At 49.0% G+C, this 25,803-nt stretch overlaps 1 protein-coding gene and 1 long non-coding RNA gene across 2 annotated transcripts in view; both read right to left on the bottom strand.

The window, feature by feature from the left end:
* LOC118399588 (oxysterol-binding protein-related protein 3-like) overlaps positions 1-25,803 on the bottom strand; it is a 46,754-nt gene that overhangs the window by 5,245 nt on the left and 15,706 nt on the right. The window contains exons 2-17 of the mRNA XM_052472538.1: positions 16,496-16,606; positions 16,293-16,409; positions 15,263-15,316; positions 14,966-15,073; positions 14,621-14,797; positions 14,330-14,426; positions 13,553-13,653; positions 12,393-12,497; positions 10,081-10,249; positions 9,811-9,935; positions 9,541-9,672; positions 9,328-9,424; positions 8,644-8,891; positions 8,321-8,458; positions 8,030-8,093; positions 7,840-7,918 (exon numbers count right to left, since the gene is read on the bottom strand). Coding sequence (XP_052328498.1) covers positions 7,840-7,918; positions 8,030-8,093; positions 8,321-8,458; positions 8,644-8,891; positions 9,328-9,424; positions 9,541-9,672; positions 9,811-9,935; positions 10,081-10,249; positions 12,393-12,497; positions 13,553-13,653; positions 14,330-14,426; positions 14,621-14,797; positions 14,966-15,073; positions 15,263-15,316; positions 16,293-16,409; positions 16,496-16,579 — 1,895 coding nt within the window. The 5' untranslated portion in view covers positions 16,580-16,606. The remainder of the gene's footprint in view (positions 1-7,839; positions 7,919-8,029; positions 8,094-8,320; positions 8,459-8,643; positions 8,892-9,327; positions 9,425-9,540; positions 9,673-9,810; positions 9,936-10,080; positions 10,250-12,392; positions 12,498-13,552; positions 13,654-14,329; positions 14,427-14,620; positions 14,798-14,965; positions 15,074-15,262; positions 15,317-16,292; positions 16,410-16,495; positions 16,607-25,803) is intronic.
* Positions 1,000-7,642, bottom strand: LOC127909937 (uncharacterized). Its single transcript, XR_008073070.1, has 9 exons — positions 7,294-7,642; positions 6,025-6,196; positions 5,286-5,733; positions 3,895-4,008; positions 3,454-3,491; positions 3,302-3,377; positions 3,118-3,187; positions 1,235-1,285; positions 1,000-1,101 (listed from the first exon to the last, which is right to left on the bottom strand). It is a non-coding gene; the product is annotated as an uncharacterized LOC127909937 (long non-coding RNA).

The following is a 25,803-nucleotide window of genomic DNA, read 5'->3' as shown; positions in this document are numbered from 1 at the left end:
GACCAGTCACACGCCACCAGACCTGTCACACGCCACCAGACCAGTCACACGCCACCAGACCTGTCACACGCCACCAGACCTGTCACACGCCACCAGACCAGTCACACGCCACCAGACCAGTCACACGCCACCAGACCAGTCACACGCCACCAGACCAGTCACACGCCACCAGACCTGTTACACGCCACCAGACCAGTCACACGCCACCAGACCAGTCACACGCCACCAGACCTGTCACACGCCACTAGACCTGTCACACGACACCAGACCTGTCACACGCCACCAGACCTGTCACACCACCAGACCAGTCACACGCCACCAGACCAGTCACACACCCCAATACCACGCCACCAGACCAGTCACACGCCACCAGACCAGTCACACGCCACCAGACCAGTCACACGCCACCAGACCAGTCACACGCCACCAGACCTGTCACACGCCACCAGACCTGTCACACGCCACTAGACCTGTCACACGCCACCAGACCTGTCACACGACACCAGACCAGTCACACGACACCAGACCAGTCACACGCCACCAGACCTGTCACACGCCACTAGACCCGTCACACGCCACCAGACCTGTCACACGACACCAGACCAGTCACACGCCACCAGACCAGTCACACACCCTTTGCCACGCCACCAGACCAGTCACACGACACCAGACCAGTCACACGCCACCAGACCAGTCACACGCCACCAGACCAGTCACACGCCACCAGACCAGTCACACGCCACCAGACCTGTCACACGCCACCAGACCTGTCACACGCCACCAGACCTGTCACACGCCACCAGACCTGTCACACACCCTTTACCACGACACCAGACCTGTCACACAACACCAGACCTGTCACACACCCCTTTACCACGACACCAGACCAGTCACACATGACACCAGACCTGTCACATACCCCTTTACCACGACACCAGACCTGTCACATCACATGACACCAGACCTGCCATATGCCACCAGACCTGTCACACGCCCCTTTACCACGACACCAGACCTGTCACACACCCCTTTACCACGACACCAGACCTGTCACACACCCCTTTACCACGACACCAGACCTGTCACATCACGACACCAGACCTGTCACATCACGACACCAGACCTGTCACATCACGACACCAGACCTGCCATATGCCACCAGACCTGTCACACGCCCCTTTACCACGACCACGACACCAGACCTGTCACACACCCCTTTACCACGACACCAGACCTGTCACACGACACCAGACCTGTCACACACCCCTTTACCACGACACCAGACCTGTCACACACCCCTTTACCACGACACCAGACCTGTCACACACCCCTTTACCACGACACCAGACCTGTCACACACCCCTTTACCACGACACCAGACCTGTCACATCACACGACACCAGACCTGTCACATCACACGACACCAGACCTGTCACACACCCCTTTACCACGACACCAGACCTGTCACATCACACGACACCAGACCCGTCACATCACACGACACCAGATCTGTCACATCACCAGACCTGCCACATGCCACCAGACCTGTCACACGCCACCAGACCAGTCACACGCCACCAGACCAGTCACACGCCACCAGACCTGTCACACGCCACCAGACCAGTCACACGCCACCAGACCAGTCACACGCCACTAGACCCGTCACACGCCACCAGACCTGTCACACGACACCAGACCAGTCACACGCCACCAGACCAGTCACACACCCCTTTACCACGCCACCAGACCAGTCACACGCCACCAGACCAGTCACACGCCACCAGACCAGTCACACGCCACCAGACCTGTCACAACACCAGACCAGTCACACGCCACCAGACCAGTCACACGCCACCAGACCAGTCACACGCCACCAGACCAGTCACACGCCACCAGACCAGTCACACGCCACCAGACCTGTCACACGCCACCAGACCTGTCACACGCCACCAGACCTGTCACACGCCACCAGACCTGTCACACACCACCAGACCTGTCACACACCCCTTTACCACGACACCAGACCTGTCACACGCCACCAGACCTGTCACACGACACCAGAACTGTCACACGACACCAGACCTGTCACACGACACCAGAACTGTCACACACCCTTTTACCACGACACCAGACCTGTCACACACCCCTTTACCACGACACCAGACCTGTCACACACCCCTTTACCACGACACAGACCTGTCACATCACACGACACCAGACCTGTCACATCACACGACACCAGACCTCACATCACATGACACCAGACCTGTCACACACCCCTTTACCACGACACCAGACCTGTCACATCACACGACACCAGACCTGTCACATCACACGACACCAGACCTGTCACATCACACGACACCAGACCTGTCACACACCCCTTTACCACGACACCAGACCTGTCACATCACACGACACCAGACCTGTCACACACCCCTTTACCACGACACCAGACCTGTCACACACCCCTTTACCACGCCACCGAGACCAGTCACACGACACCAGACCAGTCACACGCCACCAGACCAGTCACACGCCACCAGACCAGTCACACGCCACCAGACCAGTCACACGCCACCAGACCAGTCACACGCCACCAGACCAGTCACACGCCATCAGACCTGTCACACGCCACCAGACCAGTCACACACCCCTTTACCACGCCACCGAGACCAGTCACACGACACCAGACCAGTCACACGCCACCAGACCAGTCACACGCCACCAGACCAGTCACACGCCACCAGACCAGTCACACGCCATCAGACCTGTCACACGCCATCAGACCTGTCACACGACACCAGACCAGTCACACGCCACCAGACCAGTCACACACCCCTTTACCACGACACCAGACCAGTCACACGCCACCAGACCAGTCACACGCCACCAGAGCAGTCACACGCCACCAGACCTGTCACACGCCACCAGACCTGTCACACGCCACCAGACCTGTCACACGCCATCAGACCTGTCACACGCCAGACCTGTCACACGCCACCAGACCAGTCACACGCCACCAGACCAGTCACACACCCCTTTACCACGCCACCAGACCAGTCACACGACACCAGACCAGTCACACGCCACCAGACCAGTCACACGCCACCAGACCAGTCACACGCCACCAGACCAGTCACACGCCACCAGACCAGTCACACACCCCTTTACCACGCCACCAGACCTGTCACACGCCACCAGACCTGTCACACGCCACCAGACCAGTCACACGCCACCAGACCAGTCACACGCCACCAGACCTGTCACACGCCACCAGACCTGTCACACGCCACCAGACCAGTCACACGCCACCAGACCAGTCACACGCCACCAGACCAGTCACACGCCACCAGACCTGTCACACGCCACCAGACCTGTCACACGCCACCAGACCAGTCACACGCCACCAGACCAGTCACACGCCACCAGACCAGTCACACGCCACCAGACCTGTCACACGCCACCAGACCTGTCACACGCCACCAGACCTGTCACACGCCACCAGACCAGTCACACGCCACCAGACCAGTCACACACCCCTTTACCACGCCACCAGACCAGTCACACTCCACCAGACCCATCACACGCCACCAGACCAGTCACACGCCACCAGACCAGTCACACGCCACCAGACCTGTCACACGCCACCAGACCTGTCACACGCCACTAGACCTGTCACACGCCACCAGACCTGTCACACGACACCAGACCAGTCACACGACACCAGACCAGTCACACGCCACCAGACCTGTCACACGCCACTAGACCCGTCAGCCACCAGACCTGTCACACGACACCAGACCAGTCACACGCCACCAGACCAGTCACACACCCCTTTGCCACGCCACCAGACCAGTCACACGACACCAGACCAGTCACACGCCACCAGACCAGTCACACGCCACCAGACCAGTCACACGCCACCAGACCAGTCACACGCCACCAGACCTGTCACACGCCACCAGACCTGTCACACGCCACCAGACCTGTCACACGCCACCAGACCTGTCACACACCCTTTACCACGACACCAGACCTGTCACACAACACCAGACCTGTCACACCCCTTTACCACGACACCAGACCTGTCACACACGACACCAGACCTGTCACATACCCCTTTACCACACACCAGACCTGTCACATCACATGACACCAGACCTGCCATATGCCACCAGACCTGTCACACGCCCCTTTACCACGACACCAGACCTGTCACACACCCCTTTACCACGACACCAGACCTGTCACACACCCCTTTACCACGACACCAGACCTGTCACATCACGACACCAGACCTGTCACATCACGACACCAGACCTGTCACATCACGACACCAGACCTGCCATATGCCACCAGACCTGTCACACGCCCCTTTACCACGACACCAGACCTGTCACACGACACCAGACCTGTCACACACCCCTTACCACGACACCAGACCTGTCACACACCCCTTTACCACGACACCAGACCTGTCACATCACGACACCAGACCTGTCACACCCCTTTACCACGACACAGACCTGTCACACACCCCTTTACCACGACACCAGACCTGTCACACACCCCTTTACCACGACACCAGACCTGTCACACACCCCTTTACCACGACACCAGACCTGTCACACACCCCTTTACCACGACACCAGACCTGTCACACACCCCTTTACCACGACACCAGACCTGTCACACCCCTTTACCACGACACCAGACCTGTCACACACCCCTTTACCACGACCACCAGACCTGTCACACACCCCCTTTACCACGACACCAGACCTGTCACACCCCCTTTACCACGACACCAGACCTGTCACACACCATCAGACCTGTCACACGCCATCAGACCTGTCACACGCCACCAGACCAGTCACACGCCACCAGACCAGTCACACACCCCTTTACCACGCCACCAGACCAGTCACACGACACCAGACCAGTCACACGCCACCAGACCAGTCACACGCCACCAGACCAGTCACACGCCACCAGACCAGTCACACACCCCTTTACCACGCCACCAGACCAGTCACACGCCACCAGACCAGTCACACGCCACCAGACCAGTCACACGCCACCAGACCAGTCACACCCCCCTTTACCACGCCACCAGACCAGTCACACGCCACCAGACCAGTCACACGCCACCAGACCAGTCACACGCCACCAGACCAGTCACACGCCACCAGACCAGTCACACACCCTTTACCACGCCACCAGACCTGTCACACGCCACCAGACCTGTCACACGCCACCAGACCAGTCACACGCCACCAGACCTGTCACACGCCACCAGACCAGTCACACGCCACCAGACCTGTCACACGCCACCAGACCTGTCACACGCCACCAGACCTGTCACACGCCACCAGACCAGTCACACGCCACCAGACCAGTCACACGCCACCAGACCAGTCACACGCCACCAGACCAGTCACACGCCACCAGACCAGTCACACGCCACCAGACCTGTCACACGCCACCAGACCAGTCACACGCCACCAGACCTGTCACACGCCACCAGACCTGTCACACGCCACCAGACCTGTCACAACACCAGACCAGTCACACGCCACCAGACCAGTCACACACCCCTTTACCACGACACCAGACCAGTCACACGCCACCAGACCAGTCACACGCCACCAGACCAGTCACACGCCACCAGACCAGTCACACGCCACCAGACCAGTCACACGCCACCAGACCTGTCACACGCCACCAGACCTGTCACACGACACCAGACCTGTCACACACCACCAGACCTGTCACAACACCAGACCAGTCACACGCCACCAGACCAGTCACACGCCACCAGACCTGTCACACGCCACTAGACCCGTCACACGCCACCAGACCTGTCACACGACACCAGACCAGTCACACGCCACCAGACCAGTCACACACCCCTTTGCCACCAGACCAGTCACACGCCACCAGACCAGTCACACGCCACCAGACCAGTCACACGCCACCAGACCAGTCACACGCCACCAGACCAGTCACACGCCACCAGACCTGTCACACGCCACCAGACCTGTCACACGCCACCAGACCTGTCACACACCCCTTTACCACGACACCAGACCTGTCACACAACACCAGACCTGTCACACACCCCTTTACCACGACACCAGACCAGTCACACGACACCAGACCTGTCACATACCCCTTTACCACGACACCAGACCTGTCACATCACATGACACCAGACCTGCCATATGCCACCAGACCTGTCACACGCCCCTTTACCAGACACCAGACCTCACACACCCCTTTACCACGACCAGACCTGTCACATCACGACACCAGACCTGTCACACGACACCAGACCTGTCACATCACGACACCAGACCTGCCATATGCCACCAGACCTGTCACACGCCCCTTTACCACGACACCAGACCTGTCACACGCCCCTTTACCATGACACCAGACCTGTCACACACCCCTTTACCACGACACCAGACCTGTCACATCACGACACCAGACCTGTCACATCACGACACCAGACCTGTCACATCACGACACCAGACCTGTCACATCACGACACCAGACCTGTCACACGCCCCTTTACCACGACACCAGACCTGTCACACGCCCCTTTACCATGACACCAGACCTGTCACACACCCCTTTACCACGACAGACCTGTCACACACCCCTTTACCACGACACCAGACCTGTCACACGACACCAGACCTGTCACACACCCCTTTACCACGACACCAGACCTGTCACACACCCCTTTACCACGACACCAGACCTGTCACACACCCCTTTACCACGACACCAGACCTGTCACACACCCCTTTACCACGACACCAGACCTGTCACACACCCCTTTACCACGACACCAGACCTGTCACACACCCTTTACCACGACACCAGACCTGTCACATACCCCTTTACCACGACACCAGACCTGTCACATCACATGACACCAGACCTGCCATATGCCACCAGACCTGTCACACGCCCCTTTACCACGACACCAGACCTGTCACACACCCCTTTACCACGACACCAGACCTGTCACATCACGACACCAGACCTGTCACATCACGACACCAGACCTGCCATATGCCACCAGACCTGTCACACACCCCTTTACCACGACACCAGACCTGTCACACACCCCTTTACCACGACACCAGACCTGTCACACACCCCTTTACCACGACACCAGACCTGTCACACACCCCTTTACCACGACACCAGACCTGTCACACACCCCTTTACCACGACACCAGACCTGTCACACACCCCTTTACCACGACACCAGACCTGTCACACGACACCAGAACTGTCACACACCCTTTTACCACGACACCAGACCTGTCACACACCCCTTTACCACGACACCAGACCTGTCACACGACACCAGACCTGTCACACACCCCTTTACCACGACACCAGACCTGTCACACGACACCAGACCTGTCACACACCCCTTTACCACGACACCAGACCTGTCACACGACACCAGACCTGTCACACACCCCTTTACCACGACACCAGACCTGTCACACCCCACTCTCTTTTGCATGAAAGCAGTTATTTGATGCACACACACGTCCGTAGCAGTGGAGGCTGCTGAGGGGAGGACAGCTCATAATGTCTGTAATGGAGTGGTATCAACCACATGGAAACCACATCTTTGATACCACTCCATTCCAGACATTATTACGAAGCGTCCTCCCCTCAGCAGCCTCCACTGGTGCACACAGACGGGCACACGGCCCCCACGTGCGCGCGCGCGCAAACACACACACACACACACGCACGCACACACACGCACACACACAAACTCTATAGATCAAACAGACTCACGCTGGCAGGGTCACATGAGTGGTTCCAATGCGAACAATCTCCATGGATTTCCCCCAAAACTTATTCTTCCACTGGACATCTGAGAGGGAGACAGAGAGGAGGCAGACAGGCAGATGTAAGTAGGTCGGTGGGGGAGGTAACCCTCACAGTAACAATCCCAAATAGAGCAAAAAGGTGGTAATATGTTTACCTTGCCAAAAAGTGAAGTTGTTAGAGTCACAGTGACATGCTGACACAGGTGGGTGATGGCTCACCTAAGAAGAACAGGGGGTACAAAGTAACTGACAATGTAATGAGTCATCCTACACAATGGTTGTGTCCTCAATAGCACCCTATACAGTGCAGTCATTTTGACAAGAACACTATGGCTCCTGGTCAAAGGTTGTAGACTGAATGGGAATAGGTTGTAATTTGGAACAGAAAATTAATTAGTCCAGTGGTTCTTGGTTTACTGTATGTGAGTTAACTTGTTCCCGTTTACCTGTTCTGCTATGAACCGGAAGCCCTTGTCAGGTCTGTCACACTCGTAGGTCTCTCCTAGGACGGGGTTAAAGGGTTTACTTCCTGCCCGGTGGTAACTGGAGGCGTACGCAGACACCGCAAACGTCGCCACATACACCTGCACAGGAGACACAGTGAGAGTGACTGAGGGAGAGAGAAAGAACGAGGTGTGTGCAGGTAGAGGTTGTGATGCATTGTGAGAATCCACACACCATCATAAGAATCCTGTTGTGAGTATGTTTCAATTCTCTCACCATGCGCTGCAAGGGACTGTGTGTGTGTACCTGCATCCTATACCCTCACCATTCTCTGGTACGGGTCCTGTGTGTGGTTCGCTGTATCCAGCAGCTCAGAGTACTCCACCTCCTCACACAGCCTCTGCAGTGTGTTGAGAGGCTCGTTGAGCTGAACAGGCATGGCTACCTTGGACAGGTCCTTCCCTATGTTGTTCTTGAGGATGTTCCATAGACTGATACTGCTGCTGCTGGGCTGAGAGGAGGGGAGGGTAGTCCGCCTGCGGGCCACCTGAACACCACTTCCTCCTGAGCCTGCTGGGGGAGAGAGAGGGGGTAGAGGTGCTGCTGTTAAAATGGATGTACATAGGAAACTGGACAGACATTTGCTCACTCATACAAATCGTTATGCTCGTCATGAAAATACTCATACAAATCATTATGCTCGTCATGAAAATACTCATACAAATCGTTATGCTCGTCATGAAAATACTCATACAAATCGTTATGCTCGTCATGAAAATACTCATACAAATCATTATGCTCGTCATGAAAATACTCATACAAATCATTATGCTCGTCATGAAAATACTCATACAAATCGTTATGCTCGTCATGAAAATACTCACACACACACACACACACACACACACACACACACACACACACACACACACACACACACACACACACACACACACACACACACACACACACACACACACACACACACACACACACACACACGGGATACCTGAGTCATGTCTCTCGCTTCCTCTCTCATTGCTGTAGCCGTTGTCCATGGAAACGCTGTCACTGACGTCGCTGATATACGAGTCATCATCAGAGGCCTGGAGACAGAAAATGTATATAAAATGACTCAGGGTCAGATTATTGATAACCTCCCTAATGGATTTAGTTGGCATTGGGGTTGCGTCATCTGCTCCCATCTATGGTTAGGGCTCACCTCGTTCTCAGAGGAGCTGGAGGTCAGCTGGTACTCCTGAGCATCAAAGAACTCCGACATGGACTCAGGGATGGACGCTCGACTCTCATTGGACACCTGGTGGACAAGGGGGCGGGATCCATCTGGGAGATCCTGATTGGGTTTACGTTTAAGTCAGTCCCAATGGCATGTTTGGTATATAAACACAATCTCTGGAAATCAACTTGACAATACAATGTTATGTGCAATATAGTGAAAAACAGCACATGCACACTCTCACACCGTACTCACTGAGCCATAGTCGGTCTTGAGGCCCATGACCTGTGCTGGAGGAGGGGCCTTCAGGTCAATAGTGTGTCTCACTCTGTCTCTCTCTGCTGACAGAGAACTATAGGCTGACCGCAGAGTGGAGTGAACTAGAGAGGGAGACAGAGAGGAAGAAGGAGGGTTGTGTGTGTGAGAGAGAGTGACAGAGTTTTAACCACCATACCTAGCCTTCCTCTGGAAACTCTAAAATACCTCATATTAAACCAAGGGGCCGACCTGAAACCAGGGACTCACTGTTGTTAGCGAGCCTGCAGAAGTCCTCCTGGAGGCGGTTGGCATCAGTAGGTGAGTCTGGGGAGTCCAGGAAAGCAAAGGCCTCCTGGATGTTGGCTTCAGCAGTAGAGAGGTTTGGGTGGGAGGTATGGAGATGAGGAGAGGCAGGTGGGGAGACATAGCCAGGAACCTGGTGGGACCAGAGAGAAAAATACAGGTTAAAGACAATTACAGGTGGGGGATTCATTTGGTGTCACACTGTACACATAAAACGTCTCCATTAAACAACAGTTGACATGTATGTACACCCCCCTACTTATTTGTAGTCAACATAAATTGCAGGCCTATGTAACACACACATACTACATGACCAAAAGTAAACTCAGCAAAAAAATAAATGTCCCTTTTTCAGGACCCTGTCTTTCAAAAATAATTCGCAAAAATCCCAAATAACTTCACAGATCTTCATTGTAAAGGGTTTAAATGCTGTTTCCCATGCTTGTTCAATGAACCATAAACAATTAATGAACATGCACCTGTGGAACGGTCGTTAAGACACTAACAGCTTACAGACGGTAGGCAATTAAGGTCACAGTTATGAAAACTTACTACACTAAAGAGGCCTTTCTACTGACTCTGAAAAACACCAAAAGAAAGATGCCCAGGGTCTCTGCTCATCTGTGGGAATGTGCCTTAGGCATGCTGCAAGGAGGCAGGTGACTGCACATGTGGCCAGGGCAATAAATTGCAATATCCATACTGTGAGACGCCTAAGACAGCGCTACAGGGAGACAGGATGGAACAACACCTGTACAGGATCGGTACATCCGAACATCACACCTGCGGGACTGGTACAGGATGGCGACAACAACTTCCAGAGTTACACCAGGAAAGCACAATCCCTCCATCAATGCTCAGACTGTCCACAATAGGCTGAGAGAGGTTGGACTGAGGGCTTGTAGGTCCTCACCAGACGTCATCGGCAACAACGTCGCCTATGGGCACAAACCCATCGTCGCTGGACCAGACAGGACTGGCAAAAAGTGCTCTTCACTGACGAGTCTCGTTTTTGTTTCACCAGGGGTGATGGTCAGATTTGCGTTTATCATCGAATGAATGAGCATTACACCGAGGCCTGTACTCTGGAGCGAGACTAATTTGGAGCATTAGTGAGGTCGGGCACTGGTGTTGGGCGATTAGGTCTGGCTCGCAGTCGGCAATCCAATTCATCCCGAAGCTATTCGATGGGGTTGAGGTCAGGGCTCTGTGGAGGCCAGTCAAGTTCTTCCACACCGATTTCAACAAACCATTTCTCTATGGACCACGCTTTGTGCATGGGGGCATTGTCATGCTGAAACAGGCATGGGTCTTTCCCAAACGGTTGCTACAAAGTTGGAAGCACAGAATCGTTTAGAATGTAATTGTATACTGTAGTAGTGTTAATATTTCCCTTTACTGGAAATAAGGGGCCTAACCCAAACCATGAAAAACAGCCCCAGACTATTATTCCTCCTCCACCAAACTTTACAGTTCCCATTAAGCATTGGGGCAGGTCGCGGTTTTCCTGGTATCGGCCAAACCCAGATTTGTCTGTCTGGCTGCCAGATGGTGAAGCATGATTCATCATTCCAGAGAATGCGTTTCCACTGCTCCTGGGTCCAATGGCGGCGAGATTTACACCATTTACACCATCCCGATGGGTGCATTACGCATGGTGATCTTAGGCATGTGGCTGCTCGGCCATGGAAACCCATTTCATGAAGCTCCCGATGATATTATTGTGCTGACGTTGCTTCCAGAGGCAGTTTGGAACTCAGTAGTGAGTGTTGCAACTGAGGACAGACCATTTTTATGCTCTACGCACTTCAGCACTCCGTTCTCTGAGCTTGTGTGGCCTACCACTTCGCGGCTGAGCCGAGATGTTTCCACTTCGCAATAACAGCACTTACAGTTGATCGGTGCAGCTCTAGCAGGACAGAAATTTGACTAACTGACTTGTTGGAAAGGTGTCACCCTATGACAGTGCCACATTGAAAGTTACCTAGCCCTCAGTAAGGCCATTCTTCTGAAAATGTTTGTTTATGGAGATTGCATGCCTGTGTATTTGGTTTTATACACCTGTCATTAACAGGTATGGCTGAAATAGCGAAACACTAATTTGAAGGGGTGTCCACATACTTTTGTATATATAGTGTATATCCTGCCACAGTATTAAAAACTCCATAAGACAGTATTACTGTAGTAGTCGTCAATGCAACACTTCTCTCCAGTGGTCGTAGGTGTGACATGGACCGGTAGCAGATATTGCTTTGAGAGAAAATAAAAGTGTGTACCTGTAGTGTGGCTATGATATCTTTTTTGTTATCTTTGTTGCAATTTTTTGAACGCCACTTCCTGGGACCCCTCTTCTCCTTCTTGGGGATGTCGTATGTTGAGGCCTGGTGTCCCAGAGAGGGTAACAGAGAGAGGGAAGGGACAGACAACTATTACCATAGAGAGGAAACATAGAGGTTAGGGTTAAAGTCTTGGGGTAAATTGAGATGTGAATATCTGCAGTGTACTGATAGCAGGGGCAGAGTAAGGGGAAGTGTAGTGTAGGTCAGGGTTATAGGTTGTGTTACCATGAGGTTGATGGCGGGGGCAGAGGAAGTGTAGTGTAGGTCAGGGTTATAGGTCGTGTTACCATGAGGTTGATGACGGGGGCAGAGGAAGTGTAAGGTAGGTCAGGGTTATAGGTCGTGTTACCATGAGGTTGATGGCGGGGCAGAGTAAGTGTAAGGTAGGTCAGGGTTATAGGTCGTGTTACCATGAGGTTGATGACGGGGGCAGAGGAAGTGTAGTGTAGGTCAGGGTTATAGGTCATGTTACCATGAGGTTGATGGCGGGGGCAGAGTAAGTGTAAGGTAGGTCAGGGTTATAGGTCGTGGTACCATGAGGTTGATGACGGGGGCAGAGGAAGTGTAGTGTAGGTCAGGGTTATAGGTCGTGTTACCATGAGGTTGATGGCGGGGGCAGAGGAAGTGTAGTGTAGATCAGGGTTATAGGTCGTGTTACCATGAGGTTGATGACGGGGGCAGAGGAGGTGTAGTGTAGGTCAGGGTTATAGGTCGTGTTACCATGAGGTTGATGGCGGGGGCAGAGTAAGTGTAGGTCAAATTTATAGCCTAAAGCTGCACTATGTAACTTTTTGTGCGACCCAACCAGACATAGAAATGTGTGTTATATATCTATCATTCTCATTGAAAGCAAGTCTAAGAAGCTGTGGATATGTCCTATATGCACTATTTCTATGCTTCCCTTCTTAAGTTTTGTTTTTGCGTCTTTTACTTTGTTTTGTACACCAGCTTCAAACAGCTGAAAATACAATTGAAAATATATTTTAAATATATTTTAGTGTAGTGTAGGGTAGGTAGTAGGTTAAAGGGGACAAGAACTGTATGTGTACTGGGCCAAGGTTAGGGTTATAGGTTAAAGGGCAAATGTTACATGTTACCATGAGGCTGATGGCGGGGGCAGAGTAAGTGCGGTGGAGAACCTCCATACTCTTCAGTAACAGGTTGAGTTCCAACAGGTAAGACTCACACTCCTCTAAATCTAAGAGAGAAGGATGACAGATGAATGGCAGAAGTTGAGGGAGGATCAAAATAGAGACAGTAAAGGCTAAAACAGTTGAAGAGTTCATGCCCATTTTATGATGACATTTTTTCTTAAGGCAAGCTGAAGTCTGTAGCTAAAGTCTACGCCCCTTCGTCAGTGATTGGTCAACAGTTTGGATTCTTCAGTAAAGTATTTGTCAATCAACAAGAGATTACTAGTTTTCATGAAACTTTTTCTTCCACCAAACATCTTAGTTAGATGTAAAATTGCGCGACTAAGATCTCCTCGGCAAAAACGTCAAAATCAATGACAGATTTCTAGAGTTATCTTAGATTAATTCTGAATATTTTAGGAAAGTGTATACTGACTACGGCGTTTCAAAATGGACAAACAGTACCTTTGCTGCTTTTTTCAAATGTTTCAAGCGAATGTCTTCAGGTCTAGTTCGGGTCTCCTAGCCGACTTGGGCTAGCCGGCAGCTGGACTGAAGCATGCTGACACCTTAAGGCTGTGTCCCAAATGGCAAACCTATTCCCTATATAGTGCACTATGGGCTCTGGTCAAAAGTAGCGCACTGTGTATGGTATAGGGGGCCAGTTGGGACACAGCCAACAAGTAAGGTGAGATCCAGAAAATGTATGGGACAGACAGGCGAGAGGTTTCACCTCCATACCTCTGCAGCACTTGTCCATGTCTTCAGAGGAGTGGAGCCAGGCACTGACCTTAGCCTGCTGGACAACTGACGCCTGCTTAGCTAGACTGGAGTGGCGCTAAGAGATGAAGTGGGGGAAGGATAGAGAGATTGATAGTGGAGAGAGGGAAAGACAAGGAGATGGAATGTGCATAGACAGAAGCCTACACTATACAGTACAATATTATGATTGGTCAGTTAAGAAGCTGCAGGAAGACGTTGATTTTAGGCACAGAAAAATGATTATGGATCAGTGTCTGGGGAGAACTGTACCTGTCGCATGGAGTCAGTGGGGTTGGGAGAGAGGTGTGAGGAGGGGTGGAACAGAAGCCTCTCGTGGGGGTACATCGCAATCTCGTTTTGACGGAAGACGCGGTGATGTCGCAGCTTCGACACCCAATCATCAAACAGCTGCTGTGACTTCAATTCCTGAGACTTGTCAGACTTCACCTATAGAACAGAGAGATTGTCATTCAAGTAGAAGAGAGAAAAGATCAAATGAGAGAAACAATATAAACGGGAGAGAAACGATAAAACGAGAAACAAGAAAGAGAGAAATGATAAAACGAGAGAGAAACAAGATAAAACTAGATAAACGAGAGAGAAACAGAAAGTCACCTTGAGGTGATAAATGTTGTCGTTGGTGTCCAGATCTATGGCCTTGGTTTTCTTCTTGATTGACATGACAGACAGCCCCACATCAATGCAGCCATGCAGCTTGCCCTTCTTCAGCAGGAAACAAAAGCAAAGGTCAGTGTGTGTGTGTGTGTGTGTGTGTGTGTGTGTGTGTGTGTGTGTGTGTGTGTATTTGACTAAATGAGCAAATGGTTTCTCCATCAATGACATATTGTACATTAAATCAATTCTGTGCGTGTGTGTTGCATCTGCCTGAAATACCTTTGAATAGGTACTTACATCAGCTCCACGCTTTGAGTACTTCAGAATGCCTTTCTCCAGCAAGAAGTATCTCTGTATAACAAGAGACCGAATAGCAATTGTTTCAGCCGCCCTTCTGTCACATTTCAAACTTTATCTGCTTTGTGCCAAGGAAATATCTTCACAACTTACTGCTATGGATAAAAGCTTTTTACATGAATAACATAGTATCCATTCAAACACGCGATTCAAATGTCACATCCAGCTTAACAAGTGTCTTATCAGAGCTTTAGATAAACACCAGGTATGTGTCGGGTAGCACACTTCTCACATTTCCACCCCATCTCCATGTGCCAGCCCTTCAGGTAATTGCGTAGTTAAAGGAGGGGCAGGGTGTATCAAGAGTCTTTCCTTGATTCCTCACGTCCGTAAGAGGAGAAGATCTGAAAATAACCTCTTATTTTCTCCTCCAATGCATTTGGAGGATTCAAGGAAAGACACTTGAGATTCACCTGCAGTGAGAGGTAAGGAGTTAAGGGAGGTGCCCACCTTGTGCCATCCCTTCACAGATTAGGGGTGAGAAGGTGGTCAGGGGTAAGGCAGGTAGTACCCACCTTGTGCCATCCCTTCACAGATTAGGGGTGAGAAGGTGGTCAGGGGTAAGGCAGGTAGTGCCCACCTTGTGCCATCCCTTCACAGATTAGGGGTGAGAAGGTGGTCAGGGGTAAGGCAGGTAGTACCCACCTTGTGCCATCCATTCACAGATTAGGGGTGAGAAGGTTGTCAGGGGTAAGGCAGGTAGTACCCACCTTGTGCCATCCCTTCACAGATTAGGGGTGAGAAGGTGGTCAGGGGTAAGGCAGGTAGTACCCACCTTGTGCCATCCCTTCACAGATTAGGGGTGAGAAGGTGGTCAGGGGTAAGGCAGGTAGTACCCACCTTGTGCCATCCCTTCACAGATTAGGGGTGAGGTGGTGGTCAGGGGTAAGGCAGGTAGTACCCACCTTTTGCCATCCCTTCACAGATTAGGGGTGAGAAGGTGGTCAGGGGTAAGGCAGGTAGTACCCACCTTTTGCCATCCTTTCATGGGCCATTTCCTCCTCTTGAGCAGGAAGCCCTCCTGTTTCTCTGGCTCCTGGATGTTGCCAGGGTTACCCTTCAGGCCCTCGATGATCTCCCAGCTGTCCTGTAGAGAGAGACTCATGGAGTTACGCACACGCACACACACACGCACACGCACACGCACACACACACACACACACACGCACACACCTGATGGTTGTCATGTTTGGACGAGCTGGCGCTGCCGTCAATGTGGGTAGGGGACACTGATGTCATCTTCCTGTTACTTAGCATTCCGACATCAAGAGACTGTCACCATGACTACCACAGAGAGAGAAACAGGAAGCAGTGAGAAACACAACATTCAGTTATTTCATTTTCTGCACGTTTGGAGACACACAGGTGAGCTGAGAGAAATTAAATATGCATACCACTGTTGTGTTGCTTTAGTGAAGCAGCTGGACATAATAGGTGTAACTTGAGAGAACAGACAAACTATTCTACGCCCTAATAAAACTATGAGTGCTTTTACTGTAGGTTAGGCATGAGATCATCATGTGTTCTTTATGTTGGCATGAACTCTGACACAGTACACACACACACTTCCTGCAGCATACACCTTGTGTATGGGGAAATGCCAGTGAGCCAGTGGCAGCAGCACTGTAAAACCCACATGACCCAAAGTACAGTCAGTCATTACTGCTGTGCTGTGCTGACCAGCAACAAAATGAGTCCACAACAAATGAGTCATCAATACTGGGTTATGCAATCAGTCCCAGCCAAGTCCTTCAAATCACAGCAGAGGACTAAGCTAGCCGGTAGCCACACACGCCAACACTGGGAGAGACATGGAATTCTGCTGCTTGGTAGTTGCTAGAAGCATACACAATCGGATGTGAATAAAATCTCCACATTCTGTGATACTAGGGCTGGCACAATGACAGTATAAATCGTGTAACTGATGATTGTGGATAAAGACAGTCATGAAAAGAAAATAACGAACAGCTGACTGAAGACAAGACGGCCGGGCATTCGTGCGTTTGAGTGCGTTTCCGCAGTTACACATGAACTCTGCAACGTTTTCAGACTTTTGTTGCTCCTTGCTGAAACAAAATATTTTGTTAAACCACCTTTAGAGGCAATCACTGCAATCAAATGTTTTTTTATAGCTCTCAAATGAGACTTCTGCACCTGTTAACAGGTAGTTTGGCCCTCTCTGGAGCAAACTGCTCCAGCTGTCTCAGGTTTGATTGGTGCCTTCTCCAGACTGCAAGTTTCAGCTCTTTCCATAGGTGTTCGATAGGATTCAGATCAGGACTCATAGAAGACATTTCAGAATAGTCCAATATTTCGTTATTATCCATTCTTTGGCGCTTTCAGGTGTGTTTTGGGTCATTATCCTGTTGGAGGACCATGACCTGCGACTGAGACAGAGCTTTCTGACACTGGGCAGTACATTTCACTCCAGAATGCCTTGATGGTCTTGAGATTTCATTGTTCCCTGCACAGATCCAAGGCACAGCAAAGCAGCCCCAGAACATAACCGAGCCTCCTCCATGTTTCACTGTCGGTATGTTGTTCTGTTCTTTGAAAGCTTCATTTTTTCATCTGTAAATGTAGAGCTGATGTGACTTGCCAAAAAGCTCCAGTTTTGACTTATCCGTCCGAAGGACATTCTCCCAGAAGGATTGTGACTTGTCAATATGCATTTTAGCAAATTCCAGTCTGGCTTTTTTATGTTTTTCTTTCAAAAGTAAAGTCCTCCTGGGTCTTCTTCCATGGAACCCACTTTCGCTCAAAAAGCAACGGATGGTGCGATCAGAAACTGACGTTCGTTCAGCTTGTATCTCTTTGGCAGTTATCCTTGGTTCTTTCTCTACCATTCACACTCTCCTTCAGTTCAATCTGGGGTTGATTCTCCTCCTGCGGCCGCGCCCCCCGGAGGCTGGCTACATTTTACATGGACCTTAACTTCATAATAATATTTGCAACTGTTGTCACAGGAGCATCAAGCTGCTTGTAGGTGGACTTGTAGCCTTTACCTTTACCATGCTTGTTTGTTATTATCTTTCTGATCTCCTCAGACAAATCTCTCCTTTGCTTTCTCTGGCCCATGTTCAGTGTGGTGAAACACAATGATACCAAACAGCACAGTGACTACTTTACTCTGGCCCATGTTCAGTGTGGTGAAACACAATGATACCAAACAGCACAGTGACTACTTTACTCTGGTCCATGTTCAGTGTGGTGCAACACAATGATACCAAACAGCACAGTGACTACTTTACTCTGGTCCATGTTCAGTGTGGTGCAACAAAATGATACCAAACAGCACAGTGACTACTTTACTCTGGTCCATGTTCAGTGTGGTGCAACACAATGATACCAAACAGCACAGTGACTACTTTACTCTGGTCCATGTTCAGTGTGGTGCAACACAATGATACCAAACAGCACAGTGACTACTTTACTCTGGTCCATGTTCAGTGTGGTGACCACAATGATACCAAACAGCACAGTGACTACTTTACTCTGGTCCATGTTCAGTGTGGTGAAACACAATGATACCAAACAGCACAGTGACTACTTTACTCTGGTCCATGTTCAGTGTGGTGAACACAATGATACCAAACAGCACAGTGACTACTTTACTCTGGTCCATGTTCAGTGTGGTGCAACACAATGATACCAAACAGCACAGTGACTACTTTACTCTGGTCCATGTTCAGTGTGGTGACCACAATGATACCAAACAGCACAGTGACTACTTTACTCTGGTCCATGTTCAGTGTGGTGCAACACAATGATACCAAACAGCACAGTGACTACTTTACTCTGGTCCATGTTCAGTGTGGTGCAACACAATGATACCAAACAGCACAGTGACTACTTTACTCTGGTCCATGTTCAGTGTGGTGCAACACAATGATACCAAACAGCACAGTGACTACTTTACTCTGGTCCATGTTCAGTGTGGTGCAACACAATGATACCAAACAGCACAGTGACTACTTTACTCTGGTCCATGTTCAGTGTGGTGCAACACAATGATACCAAACAGCACAGTGACTACTTTACTCTGGTCCATGTTCAGTGTGGTGACCACAATGATACCAAACAGCACAGTGACTACTTTACTCTGGTCCATGTTCAGTGTGGTGAAACACAATGATACCAAACAGCACAGTGACTACTTTACTCTGGTCCATGTTCAGTGTGGTGACCACAATGATACCAAACAGCACAGTGACTACTTTACTCTGGTCCATGTTCAGTGTGGTGCAACACAATGATACCAAACAGCACAGTGACTACTTTACTCTGGTCCATGTTCAGTGTGGTGACCACAATGATACCAAACAGCACAGTGACTACTTTACTCTGGTCCATGTTCAGTGTGGTGCAACACAATGATACCAAACAGCACAGTGACTACTTTACTCTGGTCCATGTTCAGTGTGGTGCAACACAATGATACCAAACAGCACAGTGACTACTTTACTACTCTGGTCCATGTTCAGTGTGGTGCAACACAATGATACCAAACAGCACAGTGACTACTTTACTCTGGTCCATGTTCAGTGTGGTGCAACACAATGATACCAAACAGCACAGTGACTACTTTACTCTGGTCCATGTTCAGTGTGGTGCAACACAATGATACCAAACAGCACAGTGACTACTTTACTCTGGTCCATGTTCAGTGTGGTGAAACACAATGATACCAAACGGCACAGTGACTACTTTACTCTGGTCCATGTTCAGTGTGGTGACCACAATGATACCAAACAGCACAGTGACTACTTTACTCTGGTCCATGTTCAGTGTGGTGCAACACAATGATACCAAACAGCACAGTGACTACTTTACTCTGGTCCATGTTCAGTGTGGTGACCACAATGGTACCAAACAGCACAGTGACTACTTTACTCTGGTCCATGTTCAGTGTGGTGAAACACAATGATACCAAACAGCACAGTGACTACTTTACTCTGGTCCATGTTCAGTGTGGTGAAACACAATGATACCAAACAGCACAGTGACTACTTTACTCTGGTCCATGTTCAGTGTGGTGAACACAATGATACCAAACAGCACAGTGACTACTTTACTCTGGTCCATGTTCAGTGTGGAACACAATGATACACAATGATACCAAACAGCACAGTGACTACTTTACTCTGGTCCATGTTCAGTGTGGTGCAACACAATGATACCAAACAGCACAGTGACTACTTTACTCTGGTCCATGTTCAGTGTGGTGCAACACAATGATACCAAACAGCACAGTGACTACTTTACTCTGGTCCATGTTCAGTGTGGTGCAACACAATGATACCAAACAGCACAGTGACTACTTTACTCTGGTCCATGTTCAGTGTGGTGAAACACAATGATACCAAACAGCACAGTGACTACTTTACTCTGGTCCATGTTCAGTGTGGTGAACACAATGATACCAAACAGCACAGTGACTACTTTACTCTGGTCCATGTTCAGTGTGGTGCAACACAATGATACCAAACAGCACAGTGACTACTTTACTCTACTTTATGGCCTATGTTCAAGCTGGTGAGCACAATGATACCAAACAGCACAGTGACTACTTTACTCTGGTCCATGGTCAGTGTGGTTCACAATGATACCAAACAGCACAGTGACTACTTTACTCTGGTCCATGTTCAGTGTGGTGCAACACAATGATACCAAACAGCACAGTGACTACTTTACTCTGGTCCATGGTCAGTGTGGTTCACACAATGATACCAAACAGCACAGTGACTACTTTACTCTGGTCCATGTTCAGTGTGGTGCAACACAATGATACCAAACAGCACAGTGACTACTTTACTCTGGTCCATGTTCAGTGTGGTGAAACACAATGATACCAAACAGCACAGTGACTACTTTACTCTGGTCCATGTTCAGTGTGGTGCAACACAATGATACCAAACAGCACAGTGACTACTTTACTCTGGTCCATGTTCAGTGTGGTGAACACAATGATACCAAACAGCACAGTGACTACTTTACTCTGGTCCATGTTCAGTGTGGTGAACACAATGATACCAAACAGCACAGTGACTACTTTACTCTGGTCCATGTTCAGTGTGGTGACCACAATGATACCAAACAGCACAGTGACTACTTTACTCTGGTCCATGTTCAGTGTGGTGCAACACAATGATACCAAACAGCACAGTGACTACTTTACTCTGGCCCATGTTCAGTGTGGTGAACACAATGATACCAAACAGCACAGTGACTACTTTACTCTGGTCCATGTTCAGTGTGGTGAACACAATGATACCAAACAGCACAGTGACTACTTTACTCTGGTCCATGTTCAGTGTGGTGAAACACAATGATACCAAACAGCACAGTGACTACTTTACTCTGGTCCATGTTCAGTGTGGTGCAACACAATGATACCAAACAGCACAGTGACTACTTTACTCTGGTCCATGTTCAGTGTGGTGCAACACAATGATACCAAACAGCACAGTGACTACTTTACTCTGGTCCATGTTCAGTGTGGTGCAACACAATGATACCAAACAGCACAGTGACTACTTTACTCTGGTCCATGTTCAGTGTGGTGAAACACAATGATACCAAACAGCACAGTGACTACTTTACTCTGGTCCATGTTCAGTGTGGTGCAACACAATGATACCAAACAGCACAGTGACTACTTTACTCTGGTCCATGTTCAGTGTGGTGCAACACAATGATACCAAACAGCACAGTGACTACTTTACTCTGGTCCATGTTCAGTGTGGTGCAACACAATGATACCAAACAGCACAGTGACTACTTTACTCTGGTCCATGTTCAGTGTGGTGACCACAATGATACCAAACAGCACAGTGACTACTTTACTCTGGTCCATGTTCAGTGTGGTGCAACACAATGATACCAAACAGCACAGTGACTACTTTACTCTGGTCCATGTTCAGTGTGGTGCAACACAATGATACCAAACAGCACAGTGACTACTTTACTCTGGTCCATGTTCAGTGTGGTGCAACACAATGATACCAAACAGCACAGTGACTACTTTACTCTGGTCCATGTTCAGTGTGGTGACCACAATGATACCAAACAGCACAGTGACTACTTTACTCTGGTCCATGTTCAGTGTGGTGCAACACAATGATACCAAACAGCACAGTGACTACTTTACTCTGGTCCATGTTCAGTGTGGTGCAACACAATGATACCAAACAGCACAGTGACTACTTTACTCTGGTCCATGTTCAGTGTGGTGCAACACAATGATACCAAACAGCACAGTGACTACTTTACTCTGGTCCATGTTCAGTGTGGTGCACACAATGATACCAAACAGCACAGTGACTACTTTACTCTGGTCCATGTTCAGTGTGGTGCAACACAATGATACCAAACAGCACAGTGACTACTTTACTCTGGTCCATGTTCAGTGTGGTGCAACACAATGATACCAAACAGCACAGTGACTACTTTACTCCATTTAAATAGGCTGAATGACTGATTACAAGATTGGAGGCGTGTGATACTAATTAAAATAAACACATTTCTTTGAAATATCACTATAATCCAATTATTATATAATAATAATAATAATAATAATATTATAATTATTCATTATATTTTCTAAGGGGTACCAACAAATGTGTCCATTTTTCACAGATTCTTTATTCTATGACATACCAAAGGCATGCAAGTATACATGATAAAATATCTTTTAATTTCACCACTTTTCAGAAGGAATGAAACATTATTTCAATGAGCTGTAAGGGTACCAACAACTTTGAGCATGTGTGTGATATATATATATATACACACACACACACACACACACACACACACACAATCAATACATAAATACACACACACACACACACTGGAGGAAATCTGCCACCATCCCTACGGTGAAGCATGGTGGTGGCAGCATCCTGCTGTGGGGATGTTTTTCAGAGGCAGGGATTGGGAGACTAGTCAGGATCGAGGCAAAGATGAACGGAGCAAAGTACAGAGATCCTTGAAGAAAACCTGCTCCAGAGTGCTCACAGGACAAGCACACATCCAAGACAACGCAGGAGTGGCTTCAGGACAAGTTTCAATGTCCTTGAGTCCTGACATGAATCTGAAAATAGCTGTGCAGCGACGCTCCCCATCCAACATGACACAGCTTGACAGGATCTGCAGAGAAGAATGGGAGAAACTCCAAATACAGGTGTGGCAAGCTTGTAGCGTCATAGCCAAGAATACTTGAGGCTGTAATTTCTGCCAAAGGTGCTTCTACAGAGTATTGAGTCAAGGGTCTGAATAATTATGTAAATGTAATAGTTTTTAAATGTATAAATAAATTAGCAACAATTTTTAAAAAACTGTTTTTGCCTTGTCATTGTGGGGTATTGTGTGTAGATTGATGAGAGGAAAAAACAATTGAATCCTTTTTAGAATAAGGCTGTAACGTAACAAAATGTGGAAAAGTCAAGGTGTCTGAATACTTTCCGAAGGCACTGTATATAAAAAATAAAATAATAATTTAGCAGAACTCATATCCAGAGCGACGTACAATAGCGAGTTCATACATTTTCATACTTCTTTTTGTACTGGTCCCCTGTAGGAATCGAACCCACAACCCCGGGGTTGCAAGTGCCATGCTCTACCAACTGAGACACATATGTTACTGCTCAACTACTTGGTCTATCGATCAAACAATCGACCAGTCGACTAAGTAGAATCAGTAGAATCAGGTGTGCTCGTCTGGGGCACCCAACAAATACGTACGGTTGAGGTTACTGGAGGACCGGAGTAGGGGACCACTGCTATAGAGTGAATACTATGGAATGTTCTGTTTGTGTGCCTATGGGGTAGATGCATGTGTGAATGAATGCATTTGTGTCTGTGTATGCAGCAGGATTTCCCCAACATGCTGTCCAGTTCCTCCAAAAGCTCTATAGAGTGTTCTGTGTGTGTCCGTGTATACTGTCTGGTTCACCTATCGATCAATCAAATGTAGTTATAAAGCCCTTTTAACATCAGCCGATGTTACGAATTGCTATACAGAAACCCAGCCTAAAACCCCAAACAGCAAGCAATTCAGATGTAGAATCACGGTGGCGAGGAAAAACTCCCTAGAAAGGCCAGAACCTAGGAAGAAACCTAGAGAGGAACCAGGCTCTGAGGGGTGGTCAGTCCTCTTCTGGCTGTGCTAGGTGGAGATTATAACAGAACATGGCCAAGATGTTCAAACGTTCATAGATGACCAGCAGGGTAAAATAGCAATAATCACAGTGGTTGTAGAGGGTGCAACAGGTCAGCACCTCAGGAGTAAATGTCAGTTGGCTTTTCAAAGCCGAGCATTCAGGAGTTAGGGACAGCAGGTGCGGTGGAGAGAGAGTTGAAAAACAGCAGGCCCCTAGGCCTCTCTCAAGAGTCAGAGCAATGCTTAGGACATGACGCAACAGTAGGAATGTTCCCCGTCCAAGACCAAACACTATAATACCTCCAACACCCTATGTCCCAAATGGTACCCTAATTCCTATTTAGCGCACTAGTTTTGAGTTGTGCACTAGATATACACACTATACATGCACAAAGGTCTGTGGACATCCCTTCATATTAGTGGATTAGTCTATTTCAGCCACAGCCGTTGCTGACAGGTGTATAAAATCGAGCACACAGTCATGCAATTTCTCTCTAGATAGATTAGGGTGCCATTTGCAAGGTAACCACTGAGATTAGAAATATCAGAATAGATTCTTACACTGCATGGATACCCTTTACTATGGCAGAATACTTTGAAACTGCTTTAGGCCTGCTGAACAGAAACACTATCACAACACTTCCCATTAAAAAGCTGTGTCAGTATACACACCTAAACAGAAGAAAGTGAAACCCTTCTCCAAATTCACTGAAGTGTATCCAGCAGCATTGTTACCCTCCAACAGGTTCCATAGATACTGAATAAACACAGAGTCAGACAGAGTGAGGGGGAGACTGGGAGGAAAAGGAACACCAAAACACTGTACCACATCATTTACCACACCAATACCACTCCACTCTTATTAGTGAACTGAACCCAAAAAGAAAATGAAGTGAAACAGTATGGATTTCCAGGCTAGTTAATTGCAGTAGAACTGGGTTGAATACCTCAACACAAAAGGTCACTAATAGTAACAGGTGGACCTAGATTCCAGAGCGCAGTCTTCATTGTGCTCTACAGAACCTTGACAACAGAAAAGAACAACTTATTTACCTCCGCTGTTTGCTAAGTACTGTACACTCCTTAAGGCGTGTCTGGTTCAGCACTGGAAGTTCTAGGGTGGCCTTGTGTCTTATGTAACCAAGTCAATGATTAAAGCCATTACACCTTGTAAAATGACCTGGTTGAAGTTATGACAGGGTCAAAGCTACCGTACTGTCACGAGAAACACAGAGGATATACATCTATATAAATAAGTGATTTTTTATTTATTTTTTAAATACAATTTCAATAAGCTTCATAAATCCCCATAGTGTTA

This window comes from Oncorhynchus keta, chromosome 20 (genome assembly GCF_023373465.1).
Source record: "Oncorhynchus keta strain PuntledgeMale-10-30-2019 chromosome 20, Oket_V2, whole genome shotgun sequence".
NCBI classification, from domain to species: domain Eukaryota; kingdom Metazoa; phylum Chordata; class Actinopteri; order Salmoniformes; family Salmonidae; genus Oncorhynchus; species Oncorhynchus keta.
The sequence above is the reverse complement of the archived record's forward strand: the minus strand, read 5'-3'. Positions and strand labels throughout refer to the sequence as shown.